Source organism: Oryctolagus cuniculus, chromosome 17 (assembly GCF_051225735.1).
Source record: "Oryctolagus cuniculus isolate XC-2025 breed Fujian yellow rabbit chromosome 17, ASM5122573v1, whole genome shotgun sequence".
Classification (NCBI taxonomy): domain Eukaryota; kingdom Metazoa; phylum Chordata; class Mammalia; order Lagomorpha; family Leporidae; genus Oryctolagus; species Oryctolagus cuniculus.
Window position 1 is genome coordinate 45,813,917 of NC_142883.1, and position 24,693 is coordinate 45,838,609.

A 24,693-nucleotide genomic window follows, 5' to 3' on the forward strand; every position below is an offset into this window, starting at 1 on the left:
TCTCATGGGCCATATATACAAGAGTTAACACTAATAAGTAATGAGTTTCTCCTTTTTTTTCCCATTTAGCAGAGTAGTAGATAAACTAAAGTGCACATTGTCTGAAAAGCAGGGTCAAGAATGGTGTTTTGATGGAGAATGTCCTATTAGTGCATTTCAAACCTTGCTCCCCAGATCACCTGATAGCAGACAAATGAACTCAGATTGAGGACACATGGGATTACCCACTGCAAGCACAGACTTGTTTTTGAAGTCATTTATTTAATCATTAAAATACACTCATATTTTACAGTATGCACATGTCTGTTCTTTGTTAATGTTTTTAAAAATTGCAGATTACCTCAGAGTTAAAAGTTTGGCTCTAGAAGAGGCACCACATTTGCCCCAGTGATTCACACATCGTCTGCACAGCTCTGTTTTCCCAGGGCTTGGGTCCTGCAGTCAGAGAAGTGTGGCTCTGAGCTGTCTCCTTTATTGTAGGTATAATCCAGTCACCAAGAATGTGACCGTGAAGAGCGACGGCGCTATTCAGGTCAACTTCACACTTGTTCGATCCTCAACAGATTCAAACAATGAATCAAAGAAAGGAAAGGGGGACAGCACCAGCACCGATTATTCCACTGATCCAACTACTAAGGAATTTGAAGCTTTAATTAAAGACCTTTCGGCTGAGAATGGTTTGGAAAACCTCATGTTAAGCTCTTCCTCAAATCTGGCTCTTTATCGGTATCATTCATACAAAGACTTATCAGAGTTTTTAAGAGGACTTGTAATGAACTATCCACACATTACAAATCTTACCAAGTAAGTGTCACCATTTGATTGATTTTTTTCTCTGTTTTCTTTTTAAGAAGGTACATTTAATATTAGACACGTTAAGCAATTCTTGTAATTTATTTAGAAATATTTGGGAGCTGAATGTATAGAGAATTGGAGTTTACTTATTTTGCCACAGATATTTGCTTGGAGATCTTTCTAACAATGAATCTCAGGACCTCCGTCATGGCACAGCAGGTTGAGCTGCTTCCTGCAGCAGTGCCATCCCACGTGAGCACTGATTCAAATCCTGGCTGCTCCACTTCCAATCCAGCTCCCAGTTAATGTGTCTGGGAAAGCAGCCAGTGATGGCCCAACTACTTGGACCTCTGCCACCCACATGGGAAACCTGGATGGAGTTCCAGACTCTTAGCTTTGGCCTGGCCCAGACCTAGCTGTTGTGGCCATTTGGGGAGTAAACCAACAGATAGAAGATCTCTGTTTTTCACTCTCTCTCTGTTAACTTTGCCTTCCAAAAAGCTAAAATAAATCTAAAAAAGAAACAGCAATGAATCTTGGGAACATTTATGAGGACCATTGGAGAATTACTTGTCACATCAGCAATAGACAGCTTGAGCCTCTAGAAATGTAAAATTAGTCTTCCTAATGCTTACTTTGAATGATTTCAAAATCCTTTGCACTTCTCAGCTACAGATTCATGTTTTGACTAAGTATTGTTTAGTATGTTTTATTGTGTTGAAGGCAAGGGAGAAATTTGGAACTATGAGCTCACCTGTCAGGGATCATGTGTAACCTTTTTTTCACATTAGAAAATGAAGCCTGGTTGCAGCGAGGACACCAACCAGCACCCATACGAGATGCCAGCATTGCAGATGATGGCTTAACCGACTATACCACAATGCTAGGCCCTACCCTACGTTTTTACTCTGCCTTTCTTCATTGGTCCTTTCAATTTTACCAGAGAGGCCAACGCTATGGCATAGAGAGTAAAGCCGCCGCCTGCAGTGCTGGTGTCCCATATGGGCGCCAGTTCCAGTCTTGGCTGCTCCACTTCTGATCCAGCTCTCTACTATGCCCTGGGAAGGCAGTAGAAGATGGCCCAAGTCATGGGAGACCTGGAAGAAGCTCCTGGCTCCTAGCTTTGAAGCAGCCCAGCTCCAGCTGTTGCGGCCATCTGGGGAGTGAACCAGTGGATGAAGACCTCTCTCTGTCTTCTCTGTCTCTCTGCCTTTGCCTCACTGTAACTGTCTTTCAAATAAATAAATCTAAAAAGAAAATTTAACCAGAAAATTTAGCTTCCAAATTCTGATTTATAATGTTAAATAGATGCAAAGAATGATATTTACTTTAGCAATACTAGTTACCTCTCTTCCTCAACTGGTTCTCAAATATTTTTGCCTAGCTTAGCCATATAAAGTTTATACTCTTACTTTAAAATAAACTAAAAATAGGACATTATTTTGCTGTCTGTTTACTTAGTTCATTTAACTTTTTTAACTCTTTATTTCAAGATATACTTTTATAGTTAACTATTTGCCAAAATATAGCACACCTACTTTTTGTGGGGCTCCACCCAGTTTTACGTGGTATATACACTAGGTATCCTTGAACAGCATCATGAGAAAGCAGTCTTTATTCTATTACTTTCTCAGTTTAATGATGATTTTCTTTAAAATTCTGCTTGCCACCTAATGTTTTAATTTTTATTGTATTTTATTTTACTTTTTAAAGATATTTATTTTTGAAAGAGAATTTGAGAGAGAGACACAGAGAGACAAAGAGATCTTCCATCCACCTGTTCACTCCCCCTAATGGCCTCAACAGCCAGGGCTACACTGGGCTGAATCCAGGAGCTTCTTCCAGGTCTCCTACATGGGTTCAGGAACCCAAGCACTTAGGCCATCTTCTGCTGCTTTCCCAGACACATTAGCAGGGAGCTGGATCAGAAATGGAGCAGCCAGAACTCAAACTGGCACCTTTATGGGATGTCAGCACTGTAGGCAAGTGTTTAACCCACTACGCCATATCACCAGTCACTGACTTTCTTTTCTATTTAACTTTTGTAAATTTCTTTTTAAAAAAATTTTTTAAAGATTTATTTATTTTATTTGAAAGTCAGAGTTACACAGAAGAGAGGAGAGGTAGAGAGAGAGAAAGAGATCTTCCATCCGCTGATTCACTTCCCAGTTGGCCACAATGTCCGGAGCTACGCCAATCTGTAGTCTCCCACATGGGTGCAGGGGCCCAAGGACTTGGGCCATCTTCTACTGCTTTCCCAGGCCATAGGGATCAGAAGAGAGTTGGATCAGAAGTGGAGCATCCGGGACTCGAACTGGCGCCCATGTGGGATGCCCACGCTACAGGTGGTGGCTTTACCTGCTATACCACAGTGCTGGCCCTATAAATTTCTCTTTATAGTAAAGAGCATTATACTCAGAACTCTTGGATAAGCAGAGCATTTAACCATTGTTTTGTTTTTAATAAAGTATCTTTACTATGAAACTGATGTTATATTTATATTAAAATATGTTTATATAGATTAATTTGGGTTGAAAAAGGGAGGTTCTCCATATTCACTAATATTTAAATATTTCCATAAGAAAAATTTAAAGAATGAATTTAAAAGACATGCACTAGTGAAATAGTAGTGTAAATTATAGAAGAGAGGCAAATATTGTGCAGTTAGAGTAAGAATGATAAATTGGGAGGGATGCTGAACTAAATTATCACTTTTCCTAAATCTGATGCTATCTAAAATCTGACTCTTTTGGTCAAGGTAAACTGATTTTCTTAAAGTTTTCTGACACAATGATTCGTTCTTAAAGAATTTACAGTTTTTTCTTTTTCTTTTTTTTTTTTTTTAAAGCTCCTAAGTCAGCATTAACATAGTGCTTGATTACTTGCTAACATTTTGTTTCTGCCTTTTAAAAGTTTGGGACAGAGTGCTGAATATCGTCACATTTGGTCCCTTGAAATCTCTAATAAGCCGAATGTATCTGAGCCCGAAGAACCAAAGATTCGTTTTGTTGCTGGTATCCATGGCAACGCTCCAGTTGGAACTGAGCTGCTTTTGGCTTTGGCAGAATTTCTCTGTCTGCACTACAAAAAGAACACAGCTGTTACCCAGGTAAGAGAATAGCCTATTCTGACATACTTATAAGGAAAAGGATCAGTGATACATTAATATCAGGGCACCATGTAAAGATCAGTAGTTTTTGTTAGATTTTACACGGAGGCACTTTCAGTACATTATGAACTATTTTTTGTATATATTCATTGTTAATATTATCCTTCTGTTATATTTCTTTGTAAATACTAAGAGGTCATACAAGAAAACATACTAAAGATTTGCTTCAGCTTATTTATTAATAGCCAAGCTCCCCTTCCGATTTTTATTTACAGTTCTCGACATTCTAACTTGGGGAACTTCTGTTTTCAATTACTTAAAACTAGGACACTGTATTTTAAAATATAGTGAAAGCTATATAGTTTTTCTTTTCATATGATACATTAAAACATACTGGACGGGCTGGCGCCGTGGCTCACTAGGCTAATCTTCTGCGGCACTGGCACCCCGGGGTTCTAGTCCCTGTCGGGGCGCTGGATTCTGTCCCGGTTGCTCCTCCTCCAGTCCAACTCTCTGCTGTGGCCTGGGAGTGCAGTGGAGGATGGCCCAAGTGCTTGGGCCCTGCACCCACATGGGAGACCAGGAGGAGGAAGCACCTGGCTCCTGGCTTTGAATCAGCACAGCGCGCCGGCCGCAGCACGCCAACTGTAGTGGCCATTTGGGGGGGTGAACCAATGGAAAGGAAGACCTTTCTCTCTTTCTGTCTCTCACTAACTCTGCCTATCAAAAAAAAATTATTTATTATTTGAGAGGCAGAGTTACAGAGAAAAGGAGAGACAGAGAGAAAAGTCTTCCACCCACTAGTTCATTCCCCAAATGGCCACAACAGCCAGAGCTGGGCTGGTCTGAAGCCAGGAGCCAGGACTTTTCTCCAGGTCTCCCATGCGGGTGCAGGGGCCCAAGCACTCGGGCCATCTTCTTCCACCTTCCCAGGCCACAGCAGAGAGCTGGATCAGAAGTGGAGCAACTGGAACTTGAACCTGTGCCCATATGGGATGCCAACGCCACAGGCAGAGATCCCACCTACTATACCACAGCACCAGCCTCAGCTAACAGATTTTAGACAGAGCAATGTGGCATTGTCTACTTGAGCTAGGGACTACAGAAGAGAACTTTGAGCTGGAGTCTTGGTCACGTGTGCTTCAACAACAGTTCTGTCTGCCTCAGGGAAAGGAAGGAAAGAACACGTCCTTCGCTAGCACTGATTGGCACTGTCGAGGAGAAAAGGACTCCTATCTGTAAATACCTACTGTGTGCCAGGTATCATACCAAGTGCTTTGCTTACACCATTAACAACCAGCAGACAATATCTGAAACAGTGCCAATTAATTTTCTGAGACAGGAGACCTGTTTAATCCTCAACTCTGTAATAATAATTATGTCTACTTCATAGATGTAGACACTGAGGCAGAGAGATCTCTGTTAACTTCTAGGAAGTCTCACAGCTAGTAGTAACTCCTGAAACTGGAGTTTAAACCCAAGTATGTCTCAGTATAAAGCCCCTACAGTTTTGTTATATTGTACTGCCTCCTGATAAAAGAAATTTGGGAAGAATTGATGTCATGAGTAGGATCAAAATGAACCTGTGTGATTAGATGAGATGACAAATTTGACTGAACTGAAAATTATTTTACCATCTTTAGCAAAGCAGTTTCCACTGACTTCTCATGTAGTATCTCCATGACACTTTTGCTTGTCTTTTAAAATGGGACAGTGTTGAGGACAATGGTTCTCCACCATCGGTCTACATTAGAAACACCTGAGAAGCTTTTAAAAACATCAGTGCTCGGTCTGGCGCTGTGGCATAATGGGTAAAGCTGCAGCCTGCAGTGCCAGCATCCCATATGGATACCAGTTTGAGTCCCCACTGCTCCATTTCCAATCTGGCTCCCTGCCAATGTGCCTTGGAAAGCAGCAGAAAATGGCCTGAGTCCTTGGGCCCCTGCACCCACATGGGAGACCCAGAAGAAGCTCCTGGTTCCTTGCTTTGGATTGGCACAGCTTGGGCCATTGCAGCCAATTGGGGAGTGAACCAGTGGATGAAAGACCTCTCTCTCTATCTCTGTCTCTCTCCCTCTCCTCTCTCTGTGTAACTCTGTGTAACTTTCAAATAAATACATCTTTATAAAAAAATCTTTAGGTTATTTTTTAAAAAAGATTTATTTATTGGAAATTCAGAGTTACACAGAGAGAGAAGGAGAGAGAGAGAGAGAGAGAAGTCTTCCATCCGCTGGGTCACTCCCCAGTTGGCTGCAACAGCCGGAGCTGTGCCAATCTGGAACCAGGAGCCAGGAGCTTCTCTGGGTCTCCCACGTGGGTGCAGGGGCCCAAGGACTCGGGCCATCCTCTACTGCTTTCCCAGGCCACCGCAGAGAACTGGATCTTTGGAAGTGGAGCAGCCGGGACTTGAACCAGCACCCATAAGGGATGCCAGCACTGCAAGCTGCGGCTTTACCTGCTATGCCACAGCACTGGCCCCCATCTTTAGGTTATTCTAATATTTGTCCAGATTTGCAACCTACTGGTCTTATGGTTATAAGAAACTATATATCCCAGATAAAGCAACTAACAGGAATTTCAGAAGTCCTTGTTTATGAGGATTTGCCCACTTGTTTAATTGAGCCTAAATTAAGACCTAAATGATTTTAGATTGCCATTTGTTTTGAGCTAAGGATCAGTACTATCCAGGAAGTTAAAAGGAAATATACACGTGCTCAGAGATCCCATCTCAGGGATTCTAATTAAGTAGGCCTGTGATTAAACACAAGGTATACCTTAGAAAAAAATTGCCCCAGAGGAGAGATTCAAGAACCACAATTTAAAGGCTCTCAGATATTGCTGCAATCTGTACAGACTATTTTATCAGAATGAATAAACCAGGGATCCCTTATGATTTATTGTAAGAAATGCATAGGATTGGGGATGGTGCTGTGATGTAGCAGGTAAAGTCACCATTTACAGTGCCAGCGTTTTATATGGTGCTGGTTTGAGTCTCGGCTGCTCCACTTCTGATCTAGCTCCCTGTTAATGTGCCTGGGAAGGCAGTGGAAGATGGCCCAAGTCCTTGGCCCCTGCACCCATGTAGGAGACCTGGAAGAAGCTCCAGGCTCCTGGCTTCAGATCGTTTCTGCTGTAGCCATTGTGGCCATTTAGGGAGTGAACCAGAAGATGGAAGCCCTCTTTCTCTCTCTCTCTCTCTCTCTCTCTGCCTCTCTCTAACTCTGCCTTTCAAATAATAAGTATTTTTTTAACAAAATGGCTATTTTTTTAAAAGATTTATTTTTTTTTATTTGAAAGAGTAACAGAGAGAGGTAAGAGACAATAAGAGAGGTCTTCCATCCGCTGGTTCACTCCCCAGTTGTCCACAACAGCTGGAGCTGCGCCAATCCAAAGTCAGGAGCCAGGAGCTTTTTCCTGATCTCCCACGTGTGTGCAGGGGCCCAAGGACTTGGGCCATCTTCCACTGCCTTCCCAGGCACATTTGTAGGAAGCTGGATTGGAAGTGGAGCAGCTGGGATTTGAACTGGTGCCCACGTGGGATGCCAGTACTGCAGGCTTGGCCTTTAATCCACTGTGCCATAGCACCAGCCCCTCAAATAATAAATCTTAAAAAAAAAAATACATAGGATGAAATAGAAATCAGTTCATACCACATTTGTCAGTATGCATACTTATCAGTTACCTGCAAGATAAATTATTATGGATAAGATAAATGTCTCACGTCTTTTTTTTTTTTTTCTGGCGTGATTTCAGTCTTCTTTCTCTTTGTTTCCAGATGTTCATTAGTATCTGTCAGATTAGACATTATAATTTTTAATCCAGGGAAGTATCTCATCATCATTATTGATCTCAGCCAGTAGTCAGCACACTTCTATAAAGGCCTTGTGGGGTGGATGCTCTGTGTTGTAACCGCTCAGCTCTGCTGTTACGGCACCAAAACAGTTACAAATGGGGATGACCGGGTTCCCATAAAGTTTTATATGCAGTAGCAGGCAACAGACTGGATTTTGCCTACAGGTAGTGGTTTCTGACCCTTGCCTTAAGTCACCAGGAGGACTCTGGGAACATTAGTTGTATAGCAGTTTTTTATTCCTTTTAAATTTATTTGGAACAAGAGAAAAGTTTATTTATTTATTTATTTTAATTCTGTCTTTTAACTGTGTTTAGAGTAAAATATAAAGATTTTCCATCTGAGGCGTAGGAGGGAACTGATAACCCCATTGATTTTTGTTTCTGTTTCAGTTAGTTGACAGGACTAGGATTGTGATTGTCCCTTCTCTGAATCCAGACGGACGAGAAAGAGCACAAGAGAAAGACTGTACTTCAAAGATGGGACAAACAAATGCTCGCGGCAAAGACCTGGATACAGACTTCACAAGTCAGACCAGTTTCCTCCCTTCTTCCCTCCCTCCCTTCTTCCTTCCCTCCCTCCGTATCTTTCTCCCTTTCTGTAAAAGATTTATTTATTTGAAAGACAGAGAGAGAGAGAGAGAGATCTCCCCAAGTGGCCACAACGGTCACCACTGTGCCAGGCCAAAGCCAGGAGCCTAGAGCTTCATCCGGGTCTCCCATGTGGCTGGCAGGGGTCATCTGGAGCTGCCTTTCCAGGCACATTAGCAGGGAGCTGGAAATGGAGCAACTGGGACATGAACCAGTGCCTGTATGGGATGCCAGTGTTGCAGGTAGTAGCTTAACCTGCTACTCCACAATGCCAGCCCAGAAAGACTAATATTTTTAAGCCACTTAAGTACTTGAGAGATTATTTTCTCTTTCTTTTCTAGAGGATCAGTTGATCTTATTTTGTAGATGAATATGTGTTAGTTTCTTTTCTTATTATAAATGATGCATAAATGAATGCAGACATCCAGAAAACTTTTTAAATCGTTCTTTTTCATTTGTAAAAATAATTCAAGTTTTTCTTGCAGAAATTCAATCAATAATATTGGGATGTTCTGTCACTAGTTGTATAGATATATGAATTCTTTCACTATATGAACTCACATGATATATATGTATGTTGATTTACAGGGGTTTGTTTCTTATTTAAATAGGATCATCAACTATTCATATAATTTTGTAAATTTTTTCATTGTGTCATTAACAACTTTCCATTTTAGTACTTCTAGATCTAATGACCTTTTTTTTTTTAAGATTTATTTATTTATTTTGAAAGGCAGAGTTACAGAGAGGCAGAGGCAGAGAGAGAGAGGTCTTCCATCCACTGGTTCACTCTTCAGTTGGCTGCAACAGTTAACTCAAACTGGTGCCCATATGGGATGCTGGCTCTGCAGGCAGTGGCTTTTACCTACTACATCACAGCACCAGCCCCTTTAATGATGTCTTTATATATACACTACTCTGCCTTATGTTGATGGACATTTAATTTGTTTCTGGGCTTTTTTTTTTTTTTTATTCTTGCAAACAATGCTGCAGAAAATACTCTGCTTCCTGGAAATCTTATTTTCTTTCAAAGATAGGTTATATCGTGAAATTGGGTCAACTATTGGGCACATATTCTGGTTGAGATACTCACATCACATGTCAGAATGCCTAGGTTTAAGTCCTTGCTCTACTTCTGGTTCTAGCTTTCTGCAAATGTGTACCCTGACAGGCAGCAGATGATGGCTCAAAGCACTTAGATCCATGCCACCCTGTGAGAGACTTGAATTGAATTCTGGACTCCTAGACTTGGCCTGGCCCAACCCCAGATGTTGCAGACATTTGGGGAGAGATTAGGAGATCTCTCCCTCTTCTCTTCTTCTCCCTCTCTCTCCCTCACTCTCTGGCTTTGATACAAAAACAAATAAATTTTTAAAAAGTATATTAAAAATAGGTTATATGTTCCCTTAAATTATTTTTTAAACTGGGGTATATCCATCTTTATTTTTTTCTTTAAGAATGTTCTTAGGGGCCAGTAATGTGACATAGCAGTTAACACTGCTGCCTGTGGTGCTGGCATCCCATATAGGCACCGGTTCAAATCCTGGCTGCTGCATTTCCAATCCAGCTCCCTGCTGATGCATCTGGGAGCAGCAGAGATTGGCCCAAGTCTTTGGGCCTTGTTACCCACATGGGAGATCCAGAAGCAGCTCTAGGCTCCTGGCTTTGGCCTTGTACAGCCCCTGCTGTTGCTGCCATTTGGAGAGTGAGCCAGTAGATGGAAGATCTATATTTCTATCTCTCCCTCTATATATCTCTGACTTTCAAATAAATCTTTAAAAAAATTTTTTTCTTAAGCTTGTTTAGAGCTATTAATGTAAACATGTCATTCTAAAGTATATAAACTCAGAATAACCTACTTTCTAAAAGATATCTTTGTTACTTGAAATAGTGGTTTATGGAAAAATAAAGTATTTATGAATTGTGTAAGCTGGCATTTTGATGGTGTTCAAGTAAAGAATTTTCTAAAATGTCACACTAAAATTTGATATTTTGTATTTGACTCTTACTTAGATAATGCTTCCCAGCCTGAGACAAAAGCCATCATTGAAAATTTGATTCAGAAACAGGACTTCAGTCTTTCTGTTGCTTTGGATGGTGGTTCTGTGTTGGTCACATACCCATATGACAAGCCAGTACAGACAGGTGGGTTGAATGTCATTATATTAAAACACACACACACACACATACACACTACTGAAAGTTACATAAGAAATTTCAAGTCAGTAGTGTCCCTTCTAAATTTTTTTAAATGGTGAACATTTGAGCATACTTCATAAGCAAATAATGACCTAAGAAGATTGTACACACATCAAGAGTTCAAGCAATTACTTGTAGAAGAGAGGTCAGATCTAATGCATCCTAGCTTTAATGAGACTAGCCATGTTGGCACATCTGTTCAGTTTAGTTCATAAGCACTTACTGAACAATCATTATGTCTGTAGATACTGGGAATACAAAAGCAAATATGAGACACAGTGCCTGCCTCAAAAAACTCGTATTATAGGTAACCAAATATTAACAGTACAGAGTTATCCTTTCTTTAAAGTTTGACTGGCTGGTTATACCTTGTGGTGAGTTAAGCAGTTAGCTTGTTAAATCTTTAGGGGGTGTAATATGTAGAGATAGTTTGGGTTGTATTCAGTTCAGACTATGAGCACTGTTGTTATTAGGCCAGCACATCCCTCAAATATAGTAAAACATACCAAAACAAGTTTGTATTTTATATGGTTCTATAGTAAAAACTCCTCATTAATACCTAGATGATTGTCTAAATCTGAGTATCTTGGGCTAAACTAAGGCATGCAGTGAATTATAACAACTTCTCAGTAAACTTTAGTTGGTTGCAAGATTTGCTAGAAGGAGAAGACCTGTATCTATGATGCTGAACTTAGAGAAAAGTCTTTTGGATTTCTCTGCTGACTGAATTTTTCTTTTTGTAGTGGAAAACAAGGAGACTCTGAAGCATTTGGCATCACTCTATGCAAATAATCATCCATCAATGCACATGGGTCAGCCCAGCTGCCCAAATAAGTCAGGCAAGTGTTTTCTGTAGTTTGTTATTATTGCTTTTGTAGGGGAGGAGTTTTCACTTATTGGTCTCACTGGCATTGCATCTCAATGTCTTTGTAGATGAGAATATTCCAGGAGGAGTAATGCGTGGAGCAGAATGGCACAGTCACCTGGGCAGCATGAAGGTATGCCTCAGGACACATTTAGAATGCAATTATGAATATCAGTCATTGAGCTAAAGAGTTGAAAACTTTTCTGATACAACAAAGTGAACAGCACCTGTTTCCTGGCTTTCTGGTCATGGATAGTTCTTAAATTAACCTACCAATAATTTTTTTCTCACTTTAACTATTTTTAGTTGTATAATTCAGTGATATTAATTGCATTTACAGTGTCACACAATCTTCACCATATATATTTCTAAAGCTTTCTCATTGCTCCAAATATAAACTCTATTCCCAATTAGGAATGACTCCCTATGCCCCTCTTCCCATAGTCTCTGGTAGCCTCTAACCCATTTTCTGTCTCTGTAAATTATGCTATTCTTAATACTTCATGAAACTGATATAATACTATATTTATCTTTTTGTGTCTGGCTTCTTTCACTCAACATAATCTTGTATCAACACTTCATTCCTTTTTCAGGCTGAATAATAATCTGCTATATGTATGTACCACATTTTGTTTATTGATTCATATGTTGATGGACACTTAGGTTGTTTCTGCTTTTACCTATTACAAATAATGATGTAATGAACACTGACCTACAGATATCTCTTTGCACTTCTGTCTTCAGTTCTGTCAGATGTATTCCTAGAAGTGGAATTTCTGGTGCATATGTGGTTCTTTTTTTGTTTTGTTTTTTAAGATTTATTTATTTATTGGAAAGGCAGAGTTACAGAGAGAGAGAGAGAGATCTTCCATCCACTGGTTCAATCCCAAGTGGCTACAATGGCCTGAGCTGGGCCTGTGTGAAGCCAGGAGCCAGGAGCTTCTTCCAGGTCTCCTACGTGGGTGCAGGGGCCCAAGGACTTGGGCCATCTTCTACTGCATTCCCAGACTCACTAGCAAGGAGCTGGATCTGAAGTAGAGCAGCTGGGACATGAACCGGTGCCTATATGGGATGCCAGTACCACAGGTGATAGCTTTACCCACTATGCCACAGTGCCAGTCCATTTTCAGCTTTTTGAGAAACCCCCAGACTGTTTTCCACAGCAGCTGCATGATTTTACATTTCCATCATCAGTGTTCAAAGGCTCTAATGTCTTTATATTCTTATCAGCACTTGTTGTTTTCTGGGCTTTTCTTTTTTTCCTTAAATTGTAGCCATCCTAGTAGGTATGAAATAGTGTCTCATTATAATTTTGATTGTATTTCTCTTATGGCCAGTGATGTTGAGCATATTTTCATGTGTTTAATGGCCATTATGTATCTTCTGTGGAGAAATATCTGATAAGTCACTGCCCATTTTTAAATTGTTTCCTTTTTTGTTGTTGAGCTATAGTTCTTCATATATTCAGAAAGTTAAATCTTTATCAAATATATAATTTGCAAATACTTTCTCATTCTTTAGATTGTATTTGTATTTTCTTTATCATATCCTTTTATGCACAAGATTTTTTAAATTTTGATGAAGTCCAGCTTATCATTTTGTTGCTCGTGCTTTTGTTATCATATATAAGAATCCATTGCCAAATCCAATTCTGTTCCTTTCAAAGACTGCAGTGACTTTGGGTATTGGCCTTTCTTTTTCTGCAAAGAAAAAGGGTATTAGAATTTTATTAGGACTTGTGTTGAATCTATAGATCACTTTGAGTAGTATTGATAACTCTAAAATATTGTCTTTGACAGACAATGAGAAATGAACAATGAGAAATGAGCAATGAGAAAGACATGGTATGTCTTTCCATTTATTTGGTTCTTTAATTTCCTTCTGACAACATTGTAAATACTTAGGCTAGGTTTTGAGCAAGGATATAGTGACGTGGTTGAAGCTGTGCTACTAGAAAATAAATCTTGGGGCTGGCATTGTGATGCATCTGGTTAAGCCGCCATTTGGACATCAGCATCCCACATCTGAGTGCCAGTTTGAGTCCCAGCTGCTCCATTTCTGATCCAGGTCTCTAATAATGCGCTTGGGAAATCAGCAGAAGATGACCCAAATACCTGGGTCCCCGCCACCCATATGGGAGACTAGTATAGAGTTCCAGGCTCCTGGCTGCAGCCTGGCCCAGCCCCACCATAGCAGCCATTTGGAGAATAAACCAGCAGATAGAATGTCTCTTTCTCTCCCTTTATTTCTGTCACTCTGCCTTTCAAATAAATCTTTGAAAAATTTTTTTAGAGAACTAATGTCTTAATGATGGGTTAAGATAGTCTGGAGGAAAGAGAACCAGATGCAGGAGACTGGTTTAGAATAGTCTAGCCAGGGGCAAGTGCTACTATGCCGGCATCCCATATAGGCAGTGGTTCAAGTCCCAGGTGCTCCACTTCCAGTCCAGCTCTCTGCTATGGCCTGGGAAAGCAGTAGAAGATGGCCCAAGTGCTTGGGCCCCTGCATCTATGTGGGAGACCCAAAGAAGCTCCTGGCTCCTGGTTTCAGATCTGCACAGCTCTGGTTGTTGCAGCTATCTGGGGGAGTGAACCAGAGAATGGAAGAGTTCTCTCTTTTTCTCTGCCTCTGCCTCTCTGTAACTCTGCCTTTCAAATAAGTAAATAAATCTTAAAAAAAAAAAAATAGTCTAGCCAGATTAGAGTAGTGGCCATGGTAGTGAAGTCAAGGTATTGAGTTTCAGAGATACTGCTGAGAAGGAATTGACAGGAATTGGCCAATTATGGATGATAGTAAAATGAAGAAGTCAGAGACAAAAAAATTTCATGGACATATAAGAAAATGAGTTAATATCATTAATTGAATTAGGAAAAAATAGGTTTTGGGGGGAGGGGAATGTGGTAAGATACATTTTTGAACCTGTACATGGGCAGTTCCTGTGCCTGGATAAACACTACTTACAGGTGGTGGCTTGTTGTCACCTGTAGGCTCCAGGTTGAGGAGATCAGAAGTCAAGTTCTTGTTCTTCTACCTCCAGACCTCTGTGAACATCAGTACAGTTTCAGGGTTTAGAGGGAAGCTGACCCTCTGTATGTACTCAATCATTTCTTCATACATTAAACACTAACAAACTCCTTTACCTTCCAGCACAAAGATGTAAAAATGAATTAGACATAGTCCCTGTCCTCAAAGGCTCTCTTAGGAGCCATTGTGATTGTGTTTGTGACTGATTTAAGTACAGACTGGCTTATTTATATTTGCTGTAAAATGTTTACAGATTCTTTGTTTACATCACCTCATTTACATTACCTCATTTTCTTTTTAATCTGTTAATCGCATTTGTTGTATTACAAAGCTTCAGCCTTAATTTGCTTATAAATTTTCTTACATTTGATTTTTAATTTTCCATTCCAGGATTATAGCGTCACCTATGGCCATTGTCCAGAAATCACAGTGTATACAAGCTGCTGTTACTTCCCCAGTGCAGCACAACTCCCTTCCTTGTGGGCAGAAAATAAAAGATCTCTCCTTAGCATGTTGGTGGAGGTAAATCGTTCTCTTCAAGCTCCCAGGAATATCTTCAACACAAACCTTTATTAAAACCTTATCTTAATCTTTCACCAAAAATTCATATTTTTATTTTAGATTTATATTGAAAGAAGAATTTTGTTCAGTTTGTGTTGCCTAAATAGAAGCCATGCATTCATGTGTCTGGAATCTGCTATAATTTAGTTAATTTGACCTTTGAGATGCTGCAGGATCTTTAATCTGAAAATTACACAGTTATTGGAGTTAGTGTATCATGGTGGCAAGGAAATCATTCAGGCTATTAGGAGTCTGGGATCTGATGCTTCAGGCTTTGACTGCTTCAGTTCTCTTTCTCTTATCTTCATCTCTGTGACTCTGAAGCATTGATTGAGAAGCAAGCAAGGTCAGAGACACTGGGAAGGGGAATAGGTCAGGCTTGCTCTGTGTACGTGTATGTGTAAGAGAGAGAGACAGAGATTGATTTCTGTTTGGATTTGGTCATGCCTCAAATTATTGCCTCTAGACATTATGAAAACAAATTTATGTCTTCAACATTTTTTTCAGGTTCACAAGGGAGTGCATGGATTTGTTAAAGATAAGACTGGAAAACCAATCTCTAAAGCAGTCATTGTACTCAATGAAGGAATAAAAGTACACACAAAAGAGGGAGGTTATTTCCATGTACTGTTAGCGCCAGGGGTCCATAACATCAATGCCATTGCTGATGGGTACCAGCAACAACATTCCCAGGTAAGAAACACAGATTGAGTAGTGTTATGTAAATTCTCAACTCCTTGTCAGACTTCATCTTTGAAACTACTGTTAGAAAGCCTGAAGGGAATAAAGGGATTAGAAGTATGGCCACCTCTTGATTAGTGTTAGCTTGTTATCTTGCTATCCCTTGACAACAAAAGGAAATTCTTGTAGCATTTCATGCACATTAGATGGTAGTGAATCATCTCCTTGGTTTGTATAAAATCCCTAAGAACATAATAGGGTTACTGCATACCTTGAGTAAACCTTTTCATAACTCATAGACTTCCTCCTTCTAGGTCTTTGTGCATCATGATGCAGCTAGCTCTGTGGTGATTGTCTTTGACACAGATAACCGGATATTTGGGTTGCCAAGAGAGCTTGTGGTAACTGTATCAGGTAAAGAAATTTCAATTTTTAGTAATTGAAGTTAAAAGCAGTCTTGACATTTCAGTTTAAGATGGATCATCTCCATAAGCTCCTGACACTACTCCCTTTTCTTCTAATGTCTCCTTTTCTCGCTATCATTTTCCTGAACCTCTCCTCCCATGTGAGGGCTTGTCTCCTCACTTTTTTAGTTTTGTGTTCAACTGTCCCTCCACAGAGCCCTTCCCTGGTCACACTAGGGCCCCTCTCACTATCTCTACCCGACTTTCCCCCGTTACTTATCTATATTCAATCTCTCCCACTAATACATAATCTCTGAGAGAGTAGAGAGTTTATTTGCAAGCCCAGAGCCATGCTTGGCATGTAGTAAGTCTTAAAGAGCTGTTGAATGAATTAATGATTTGCTTCAAAAGTTCATGAATTCCTAGGGCTTTGACATATTAGTTCTGGTTTTCAAGATCTAGGAAACAGAGGCCGGCGCCGCGGCTCAATAGGCTAATCCTCCGCCTAGCGGCACCGGCACACCAGTTTCTAGTCCCGGTTGGGGCACCGGATTCTGTCCCGGTTGCCCCTCTTCCAGTCCAGCTCTCTGCTGTGGCCCCGGAGTGCAGTGGAGGATGGCCCAAGTCCTTGGGCCCAGCACCCCATGGGAGACCAGGATAAGCACCTGGCTCCTGGCTTTGGATCAGCGCAGTGCACCGGCTGCAGTGCACCAGCCGTGGCAGCCATTGGAGGGTGAACCAACAGCAAAAAGGAAGACCTTTCTCTCTGTCTCTCTCATTGTCCACTCTGCCTTTAAAAAAAAAGAAAAAGAAAAAAAAAAGATCTAGGAAACAGTAAATGTTTCTTTTCTCCAGGATTGAATTAATGAAAGGGTAGAAAGAAAGAAAATATGTGGCAAAATAAATACTCTGTTGTGTTTGACACAAAGAAACTTGGTTTATTTCTAAGTGCAGTTTGAACTTGGGGTAAAATGATCATCTCCTATTACAGGGTATGTGTGGGGGAAGATCCTTAGTTGAGAAAAAGGAGCATGTTAGGCCGGCGCCGCGGCTCACTAGGCTAATCCTCCGCCTAGCGGCACCGGCACACCGGGTTCTAGTCCCGGTCAGGGCGCCGGATTCTGTCCCGGTTGCCCCTCTTCCAGGCCAGCTCTCTGCTGTGGCCAGGGAAGGCAGTGGAGGATGGCCCAAGTGCTTGGGCCCTGCACCCCATGGGAGACCAGGAGAAGCACCTGGCTCCTGGCTCCTGCCATCGGATCAGCGCGGTGCGCCGGCCACAGCGCGCTGGCCGCGGCGGCCATTGGAGGATGAACCAACGGCAAAGGAAGACCTTTCTCTCTGTCTCTCTCTCACTGTCCACTCTGCCTGTCAAAAAAAAAAAAAAAAAAAAAAGAAAGAAAGAAAGAAAAAAAAAAAAGGAGCATGTTAGAAACACGGTCCAATCAAGTTTGAACTAGATTAAATTCAAGTACCTTAGTGGTTAAAAATGCAGGGGGTAGAATGCAGTCAATGGTTTAGATCTGGCTCTGCCACCCATTAGTTGTGAATGAATTTTTTTGTTACTTTAATAAGACTCTTATGTTAGTAACCTGTATACAAATCCAAAATAAATTATGGATTTGGGATGAATGAACATTTACTGAAAGGAAACGTAGAAGTTGTTGATTGATAAAAAGCAGGTTGCAGGACAATAACCAGTGTTCCTTCATTGTGGTAAAAGGAAATTGTACATGTGCATACACATGCATAAAAATGGGTCTGGAAAAATAGGCACTAAGGTAATAAAAATGGTCTCTGGGTAGTAGAAACATAACGATGTGGGGGTTTTGTTATTTTCACTTATCTGTATTTTCTAATTTTGCAACCACACATGTACTGCTTCTGTAATAATAAAAGGCTGTTCTTAAGTGCATGGAATAAAAAGAAAATAAATGAAGGGTGTGTTAGGAAAAGTGCCATTGTAAATAGGTACTGGAAGTGTAATACCCCATGTGGCGGTTTTTGTTTGGCAGGAGCCACCATGTCGGCATTAATCCTGACGGCTTGCATCATTTGGTGCATCTGCTCAATCAAGTCTAACAGGCACAAGGATGGCTTCCATCGGCTCAGGCAGCACCATGACGAGTATGAAGATGAAATTCGCATGATGTCAACAGGCTCCAAGAAGTCCCTTCTAAGCCATGAGTTCCAGGATGAAACGGACACTGAAGAGGAAACATTATATTCTAGCAAACATTGAAAAACACATTTCGCATTCTCCCAGCATAAGTATCAAGCAACATTACAGTTCCTCTTGGGAGACACTGCATTAAGAAGACTCTCTTGCTTCTTCAAAGAGCTTTGGGAAGTTAACTTGCTAAATTTATATTCTCTGTGAATTTCACTGGCAGTTTTGAACTTCCCTTCCTTAACGTACTCATAACCCTTCAAAAAAAAAAAAAAAAAAGAAATCTGATTTCTATTTATGCAGCAGAGATGGGACAGCCACTTTGTTTTTATTTTTTAATTTAAGATGAGCTTTTTGGAGTTTATGTAATAACAGCATAAAGCCAACTAGTGGATGTTGTATTTTGCACATCAGGTATTTACTAGTGGCTTTAGCTTTTTTTTCCTTTATTTTTAAATGGCCAAAAGAATCCAGAAACATTAAGGCAGGGACAGCAGTCAGACTCTGACATAAAGCTTTAAAAACTCAATGTTTTCTCAACCTACTGAGGAGTACTTCTCTCTAGTTATTAAATAGCTGGAGTTTCTCTTATTCAGGTTTAATGGAGGTTGAATTGATTTTTAAGCATATATAATGTTAGGAAATGAATAAATGGGCTTCCGCATTTGTCTTTCTACCTGTTCCCAGGCTAGATCAGAACTGGTGGGCTGTGCTCTAAGCAGGATTTCACTACCTCTCTTGTAAGGTTTAGCAAAGTTATAAATATCCCCCATTTTAAGCAAGAACTTACTGACTGTTGTGAAAGATCTAAATGTGCGCTTGAATGGAGCTGAGAGGGAGACTTAGCAAAAGCTGAAACTCATGTTGCCTATCTTTTAACTTGGTAAAAACCCACAGGTGCTGCTGCTTTTATCTGTGAAGAACTAGTTTATTCTAGGAATGCCTAATTCTGTAACATTTCCTAAAATTGAACTTTTTCTATGTTGTACACTTAAGGTTTTCAGATGACCCAACCATCTACGAGATCTGAATTCTACTGAAATTATTAGGAAGTATGGAAGAGACCTACTTGTGCATTCTTGACCTATTTGGAACAAAAAATATCTACACTTCATACTCCAGCCTGAGCCTACACCATGAAATAGTAGACTATGGTTGAAATAACTTGGCCAGTCTTGTTCATACAGGCCTCTGCAAGCGATTGGGTTCTTTGTCCTAATGTTTCAAATGACAGTCTTTTTTTTTGACCAACCAACTTTGTTAAAATTTTAGTGGAAAGCTTTCAAATATGCTGCCTCCATTAAAAAAAAAGTAAACTATGGCTGCTTGTGTGATATAACACTGTAGTGTGACGGTGTCATCCGCTGCCAGTCAGGCACAGAGTGAGACGATTTGCATTTTATTGTCTGTCTTATCTGCTATTTAGTGGAAATGATGCTTTTTGTAAGTGTGTGTCCTACCAATGATCTAATGGTTTAATACCTTTGAATGTTTTAATGGCCAAGTTGCTGCTGAACTTGTATTAAATCAGGGGATCAAAAAGCTTACTCTCATCTTCTAAATTGTATTCTATATTCATAAATGTATCCTTCATCCCAAAGCTTTCCTGTGAAGTAGTTTGCCACCCACCTGGGTCGTTCAGCCAGGCTTTTAAAGGAATGCATCCAAAGTAGCTTTATAAAATATTTTGTCTATTAGGAATAATGAGCTCCTGACATTTGTTAATAAGTATCTGTGGTAAATTTGGGTGGTTGAAGGTTAAGCCATTCTGCTATTAATCCTGGTATTAGCCACTCAGACTCTGCCACCTCCCTCTCATCCCACCACATAAACAGAACAGAGCTTGTGGGATGCTAGCAATTAATGAAATATATATACATGAGTTAATTTTTTCTGATAATCATTACAATTTCTTTGAAGATACAGCATATTGCTCTTTTTTAGCTTTATTTTTTAGAGTGCAAAGTCAGAAAACCAACAAAGGGCCTATGAGTGTCTGGGCCTGCTTGCAACATTGCAACTAGAAATGAAGGTTGATGTGACAGCCTTTGCTTTATTAGCATTGATCTTCTCTAGAGGGCACTTTCTACATTTACTTTCTTGAATTAAACATGCCTCTCTAACTGTACATCGTAGTGCTGGAGGCCATGCCTTTTAAGCGTGTGTAAAATTATTTAAGACATGAACATACAAATAGTTCTTTTACTCATTTTTCCCAAAAGGAAAACCAAATTCTGCTGTAAATCTTGACTCTTTAATGAACTCCTGAGTAATGCATTTAGCTGGAAGATAAGGCCTTCTCAGCCCATGTCACCTCTGAATGCGAGTGTACAAGATCAGCGACTGCTACAACTATGTTCTCAGCCCTGCTCTGTTTTTTACCTGAGGCTCTCATCTAGTATTAGCCCACATTAACAGCTTAAGGCATTGAAGCCATATGGGGTGGGGAATGCATTTCTTCAGTGTTTCTCCTAGAGACTTTCCATTTCCTTGGAGTCATGGAGGCAAGTAAGTATCACAGTGTTGAGAAGTTGGCCCACATCTGAGTTGTGCCTTTCTTTACTCACAAGGCATTGTTTTTGTCTTGGTGATGAGTTTGTAAGCCTTCTCTCTTCCCAGCTCCTTAATCAAAGCAAAATGATTGAGTAGGTAACGTTTAAAGTGTCTGCCTGTGTAAATGTACTTGTGCTGATTGTATAGTGCAGTAAGATGAGCCCTTGGAATTTCAGAAGGAAAGACCCGTTGATTTCGGTGTTTTTTGTGGAACACTTGGGTAGTGAGTGGAATCCCATCCAGTTGAGGAATGCTTGCAGTGCTCATGGAAAGGAATTTGATTTGGGACTTTGTCATCTTCCAGAAGGAAAGCAAAACATACTGTATTTTTGGCCCAGTGTGATTGATTGGTTAATCTTTGTTACCTTTCGTCTGAATGGGATTTGCTGAATTAATGAATATTGACTTTAAAACTAATTATGAGTTTAAAAATAAATAAAAGGTAGTGCTTATATCTGAGCTTCTTGTGTTTCTGAGCTAACACAAGGTTAGTCAGTAACCATGACCTGCTCCTCTATTTCCATTTATTCTCAGCATTAAATATTTTTATCTTCTTGTTGACAGAAATGCACTTGTGCAGGTTTTGTCCCTGCTGTATTAAAAGCTTGCCTATGAATGCTGTAAACATGCCCTGTGTTATGGATCTCTGGTGGAATTGTTCTAATAGTAACACCCAAAATTTCTCCCTGTGTTTTTGCTTTATTGTTATTGCTGAAAATCCCACTGTGGTTGATGTTCAGTGATTTTCTATCTAGCAACTTTTTGATAACTCTTTGGTTTTCTGATTTGTTTTAATTAAAGCAAATTAGGGTCCTTGATTAATGCCAACTGAACTTGGATTTCTAGTTCATGAAAAAAATTTCTCCCAACACCCGTTTCTCTTATTTTTAGCAATAACTCATTCATGATTCCACTTGACTTTCAGAATATTGTCCTGGTTGATTTTGTTTTTACAGAATACATTATTAAATTTGAATGTAGGCTACCATTTTGAGGCAATTTGATATAAATTATGTAAATATGTATGATTATGACTTTTATAAATGGCAGAACATGAGTGTATTGACTATATTCTATGCCAGCCATGCTGCAGAATTTCTGGAGGTTGGACATAGTGGTATTTTTATGCTCAGATAGAAAATCACCTTTCCACCTTTCCATTTCTTCAGAATGATACTCCCCAGCTCCAGAACACTCTATAACTGATTATATGAGGTGCCCAAATCCCATTCATCTCAAGTGCTTCAGTCTTTGGTTTATTTCATGCACTGTGCCTTCAAAATGAAATTTTTAAAAGGGACTATAAATGAAGTTGAATAGTAGTTTTAAAGTCAATCTGTGTAATTTATGTGAAATCTAACTGTAATGAGGTCTTTTCTGTTTTTTATATGTAAACGGATCTAACCCTGTATAAAAGTTATTTTATGATGTTTGTCTTCCTTTGTGTTTTGTCTTATAATCATTTTTCTAAAGCAATAGGCCATAAGTTATAGTTCCAGTTTGAAAGTTACATAGTTTTTTACCTATACTGGGGAACATAGTACCAGGGTTGGAATGCAGGGTGTCACCTACAGATTGTTTCTGTCTTTATGAATTAACTTAAAAAGGATTTATTTCCAAAGTGATCACCTCACATCATGGCCACAGTCCTCTTTTCTGTTTGTGGCTCAGCTAGATGATATGTCTTTAACCATTCCACCATGACCCCCACAAAACTGAAAGGTTATGTACCCATTTTAAACTCCTTAAAATTGTGGCACTTTTCCAGGTGAGGCCTTGTTGGAATAATGTGCCCTGTCATTTGCAGGCATGGTGGTGATGAATTCAGAATCTTATTTTCATTAGAAACAGTTTACTGATACTGGGAAAGCAACTGAAAATGAGACAAGAGAAATAAATAGGTACTTCGGTAGTGATTGGTTCCTCTAAAAAAGAAAGCCTCTGCTGTGGAGAGAGCGGAACAGAGAGGTTCCAGTGTGGACAGTTTATGACTGATTCTTGTCTTTGCCGCTTGCTTCCCATGTGAACCTGTATCACGCAAGTTTCGTTAACAGTCTCTGAGTTGCAGTTTCTCTACTAAGGGCTTTAGTGAGAATTAAGTAATGTTAATGAAGGGCCCAACCTAATATTTGACTCAACTGAATTCCCATGATAACAAGAATCATTTTCCTTCATTTGCTGTTTTCTGATCCCTTTGAAAGAAAGTTATTTTATCAAATATATGAACAAAGATTTTTTAGGTGGTCTTTTTAATTTAGAAGATATTCCTAAATTTTAGTATCTATGAATACTAAAAGAAAAAAAGCTATGAAACTCTCCCCCTGTTCAGTAGGTTGTCATAAGGCTGGCAATAAAGTTTTAATTGTGCCAGATGTTTAATATTTGTTTTGAAATAAAAGATTATATGCTCCTTCAGTGAAAACAACCTTAATTGCTTCAGAAGTCTGAACAGTGATAATTGTTTTTCTCCCCAATGTTTGAAAGGTTTTCATGAAATTTTTCTCAGGCGTTCTCATACCCAAATCAAGAATCCATGTGGCTTGTTTCAGAAACAATCTACCAGTTGTGTTCAGTCCCTCAGGTTTGTTCTCAACAAAGCTGACGTGGTGGTCAACGTTAACACTCTACTCAGCTATGATTAGCTAACAGCTTGTTATTCTCACATGCAGTTCGGATGCCAACTGATTCTATGTTATTTACTGCAAACCTCATAAATACACTATTAATTATTACCTACAATCTTAATGGTAACTAAAGCAAATGAAACCCAATTTTAACTTTTTTAAATGTGTATTTATTTTTACTTATTTGAAAGGCAGAGAGACAGAGATCTTCCATCCACTGGTTTACTCTCCCAAAAGCCTGCAACACCAGGGCTGTGCCAGGCTGAAGCCAAGAGCCCAGGGACTCCACCCAGGTCTCCCCCAAACGAAGCAGGGACTGAAGTGCTCTTGCCATCACCTGCTACTTCCCAATGTGCACATTAGCAGGAAGCCAGATCAGAAGCTGAAGAACAGAGACTCAATTCCAGGTACTCTGATAAAGGATTCAGTGTCCCATATAGCAGTTTAAACCACGGCACCGCAACACCTTCCTCCAAAGCTTTAACTTCAATATTACACTTTTGCCTACATTAACCAGTAGAATATTAAAAGTAAACATGCTGTTTCTTAGGCACCTTTGGCCGAGGCCAAATAGAATTCTATTCCTTGTTGCTGTGTAAACTAATGTAGACATGGTGAGCAAGAATAGGTCGAGTAGAAAGGTATTCAAGGTGAGAGGCCAGCTGGAAGAAGATTGAAGACAAGATGAAAAGATGTACTTGACCCTATTGAAGTTGCAGTAATTGGAAGTGAGAGCTTGTTGACATGGGTGACTCATTCAGTAAGGATGATTTATTGATTCAATTAGGAGCAACAGAAGAGGCAGTGACAAAGTCAAGGCTGTAGGTGGAAAATAAAAGCTGTAGGAGAAAATTAAGATGGATGGTGCCGGCACTGTGGCGCAGTGGGTTAACGCCCTGGCTGAAGCGCTGGCATCCCATATGGGCGCTGGTTTGAGTCCTGGCTGGTCCACTTCCGATCCAGCTCTCTGCTATGGCCTGGGAAAGCAGTAGAGGATGGCCCAAGTCCTTTGGCCCCCGAACCCGCGTGGGAGACCCAGAGGAAGCTCCTGGCTCCTGGATTCGGATCGACACAGTTCCAGCCATTGTGGCCAATTGAGGAGTGAGCCAGTGGATGGAAGACCTCTCTCTCTCTCTCTCTCTGCCTCTCCTCTCAGTGTAACTGTGACTTTTGAATGAATAAATAAACAAATCTTTAAAAAAAAGAAAAGATGAACATGTAGAAAATTCAGTGATTAGGTAGAAATAGCTAGGAAAACAAATTATGTGATT

At 40.0% G+C, this 24,693-nt stretch overlaps 1 protein-coding gene across 1 annotated transcript in view; it reads left to right on the forward strand.

Annotated features, from left to right (window-relative positions):
- The window catches only part of CPD (carboxypeptidase D), an 80,102-nt gene extending 57,876 nt beyond the window's left edge, over positions 1 to 22,226 (forward strand). The window contains exons 12-21 of the mRNA XM_002718901.6: positions 481 to 804; positions 3,709 to 3,904; positions 8,147 to 8,282; positions 10,358 to 10,489; positions 11,287 to 11,382; positions 11,477 to 11,541; positions 14,823 to 14,954; positions 15,501 to 15,686; positions 15,989 to 16,088; positions 18,091 to 22,226. Of these exons, the coding sequence (XP_002718947.1) occupies positions 481 to 804; positions 3,709 to 3,904; positions 8,147 to 8,282; positions 10,358 to 10,489; positions 11,287 to 11,382; positions 11,477 to 11,541; positions 14,823 to 14,954; positions 15,501 to 15,686; positions 15,989 to 16,088; positions 18,091 to 18,317 (1,594 nt within the window). The 3' untranslated portion in view covers positions 18,318 to 22,226. The remainder of the gene's footprint in view (positions 1 to 480; positions 805 to 3,708; positions 3,905 to 8,146; positions 8,283 to 10,357; positions 10,490 to 11,286; positions 11,383 to 11,476; positions 11,542 to 14,822; positions 14,955 to 15,500; positions 15,687 to 15,988; positions 16,089 to 18,090) is intronic.
- The last annotated feature ends 2,467 nt before the right edge of the window (positions 22,227 to 24,693 follow it).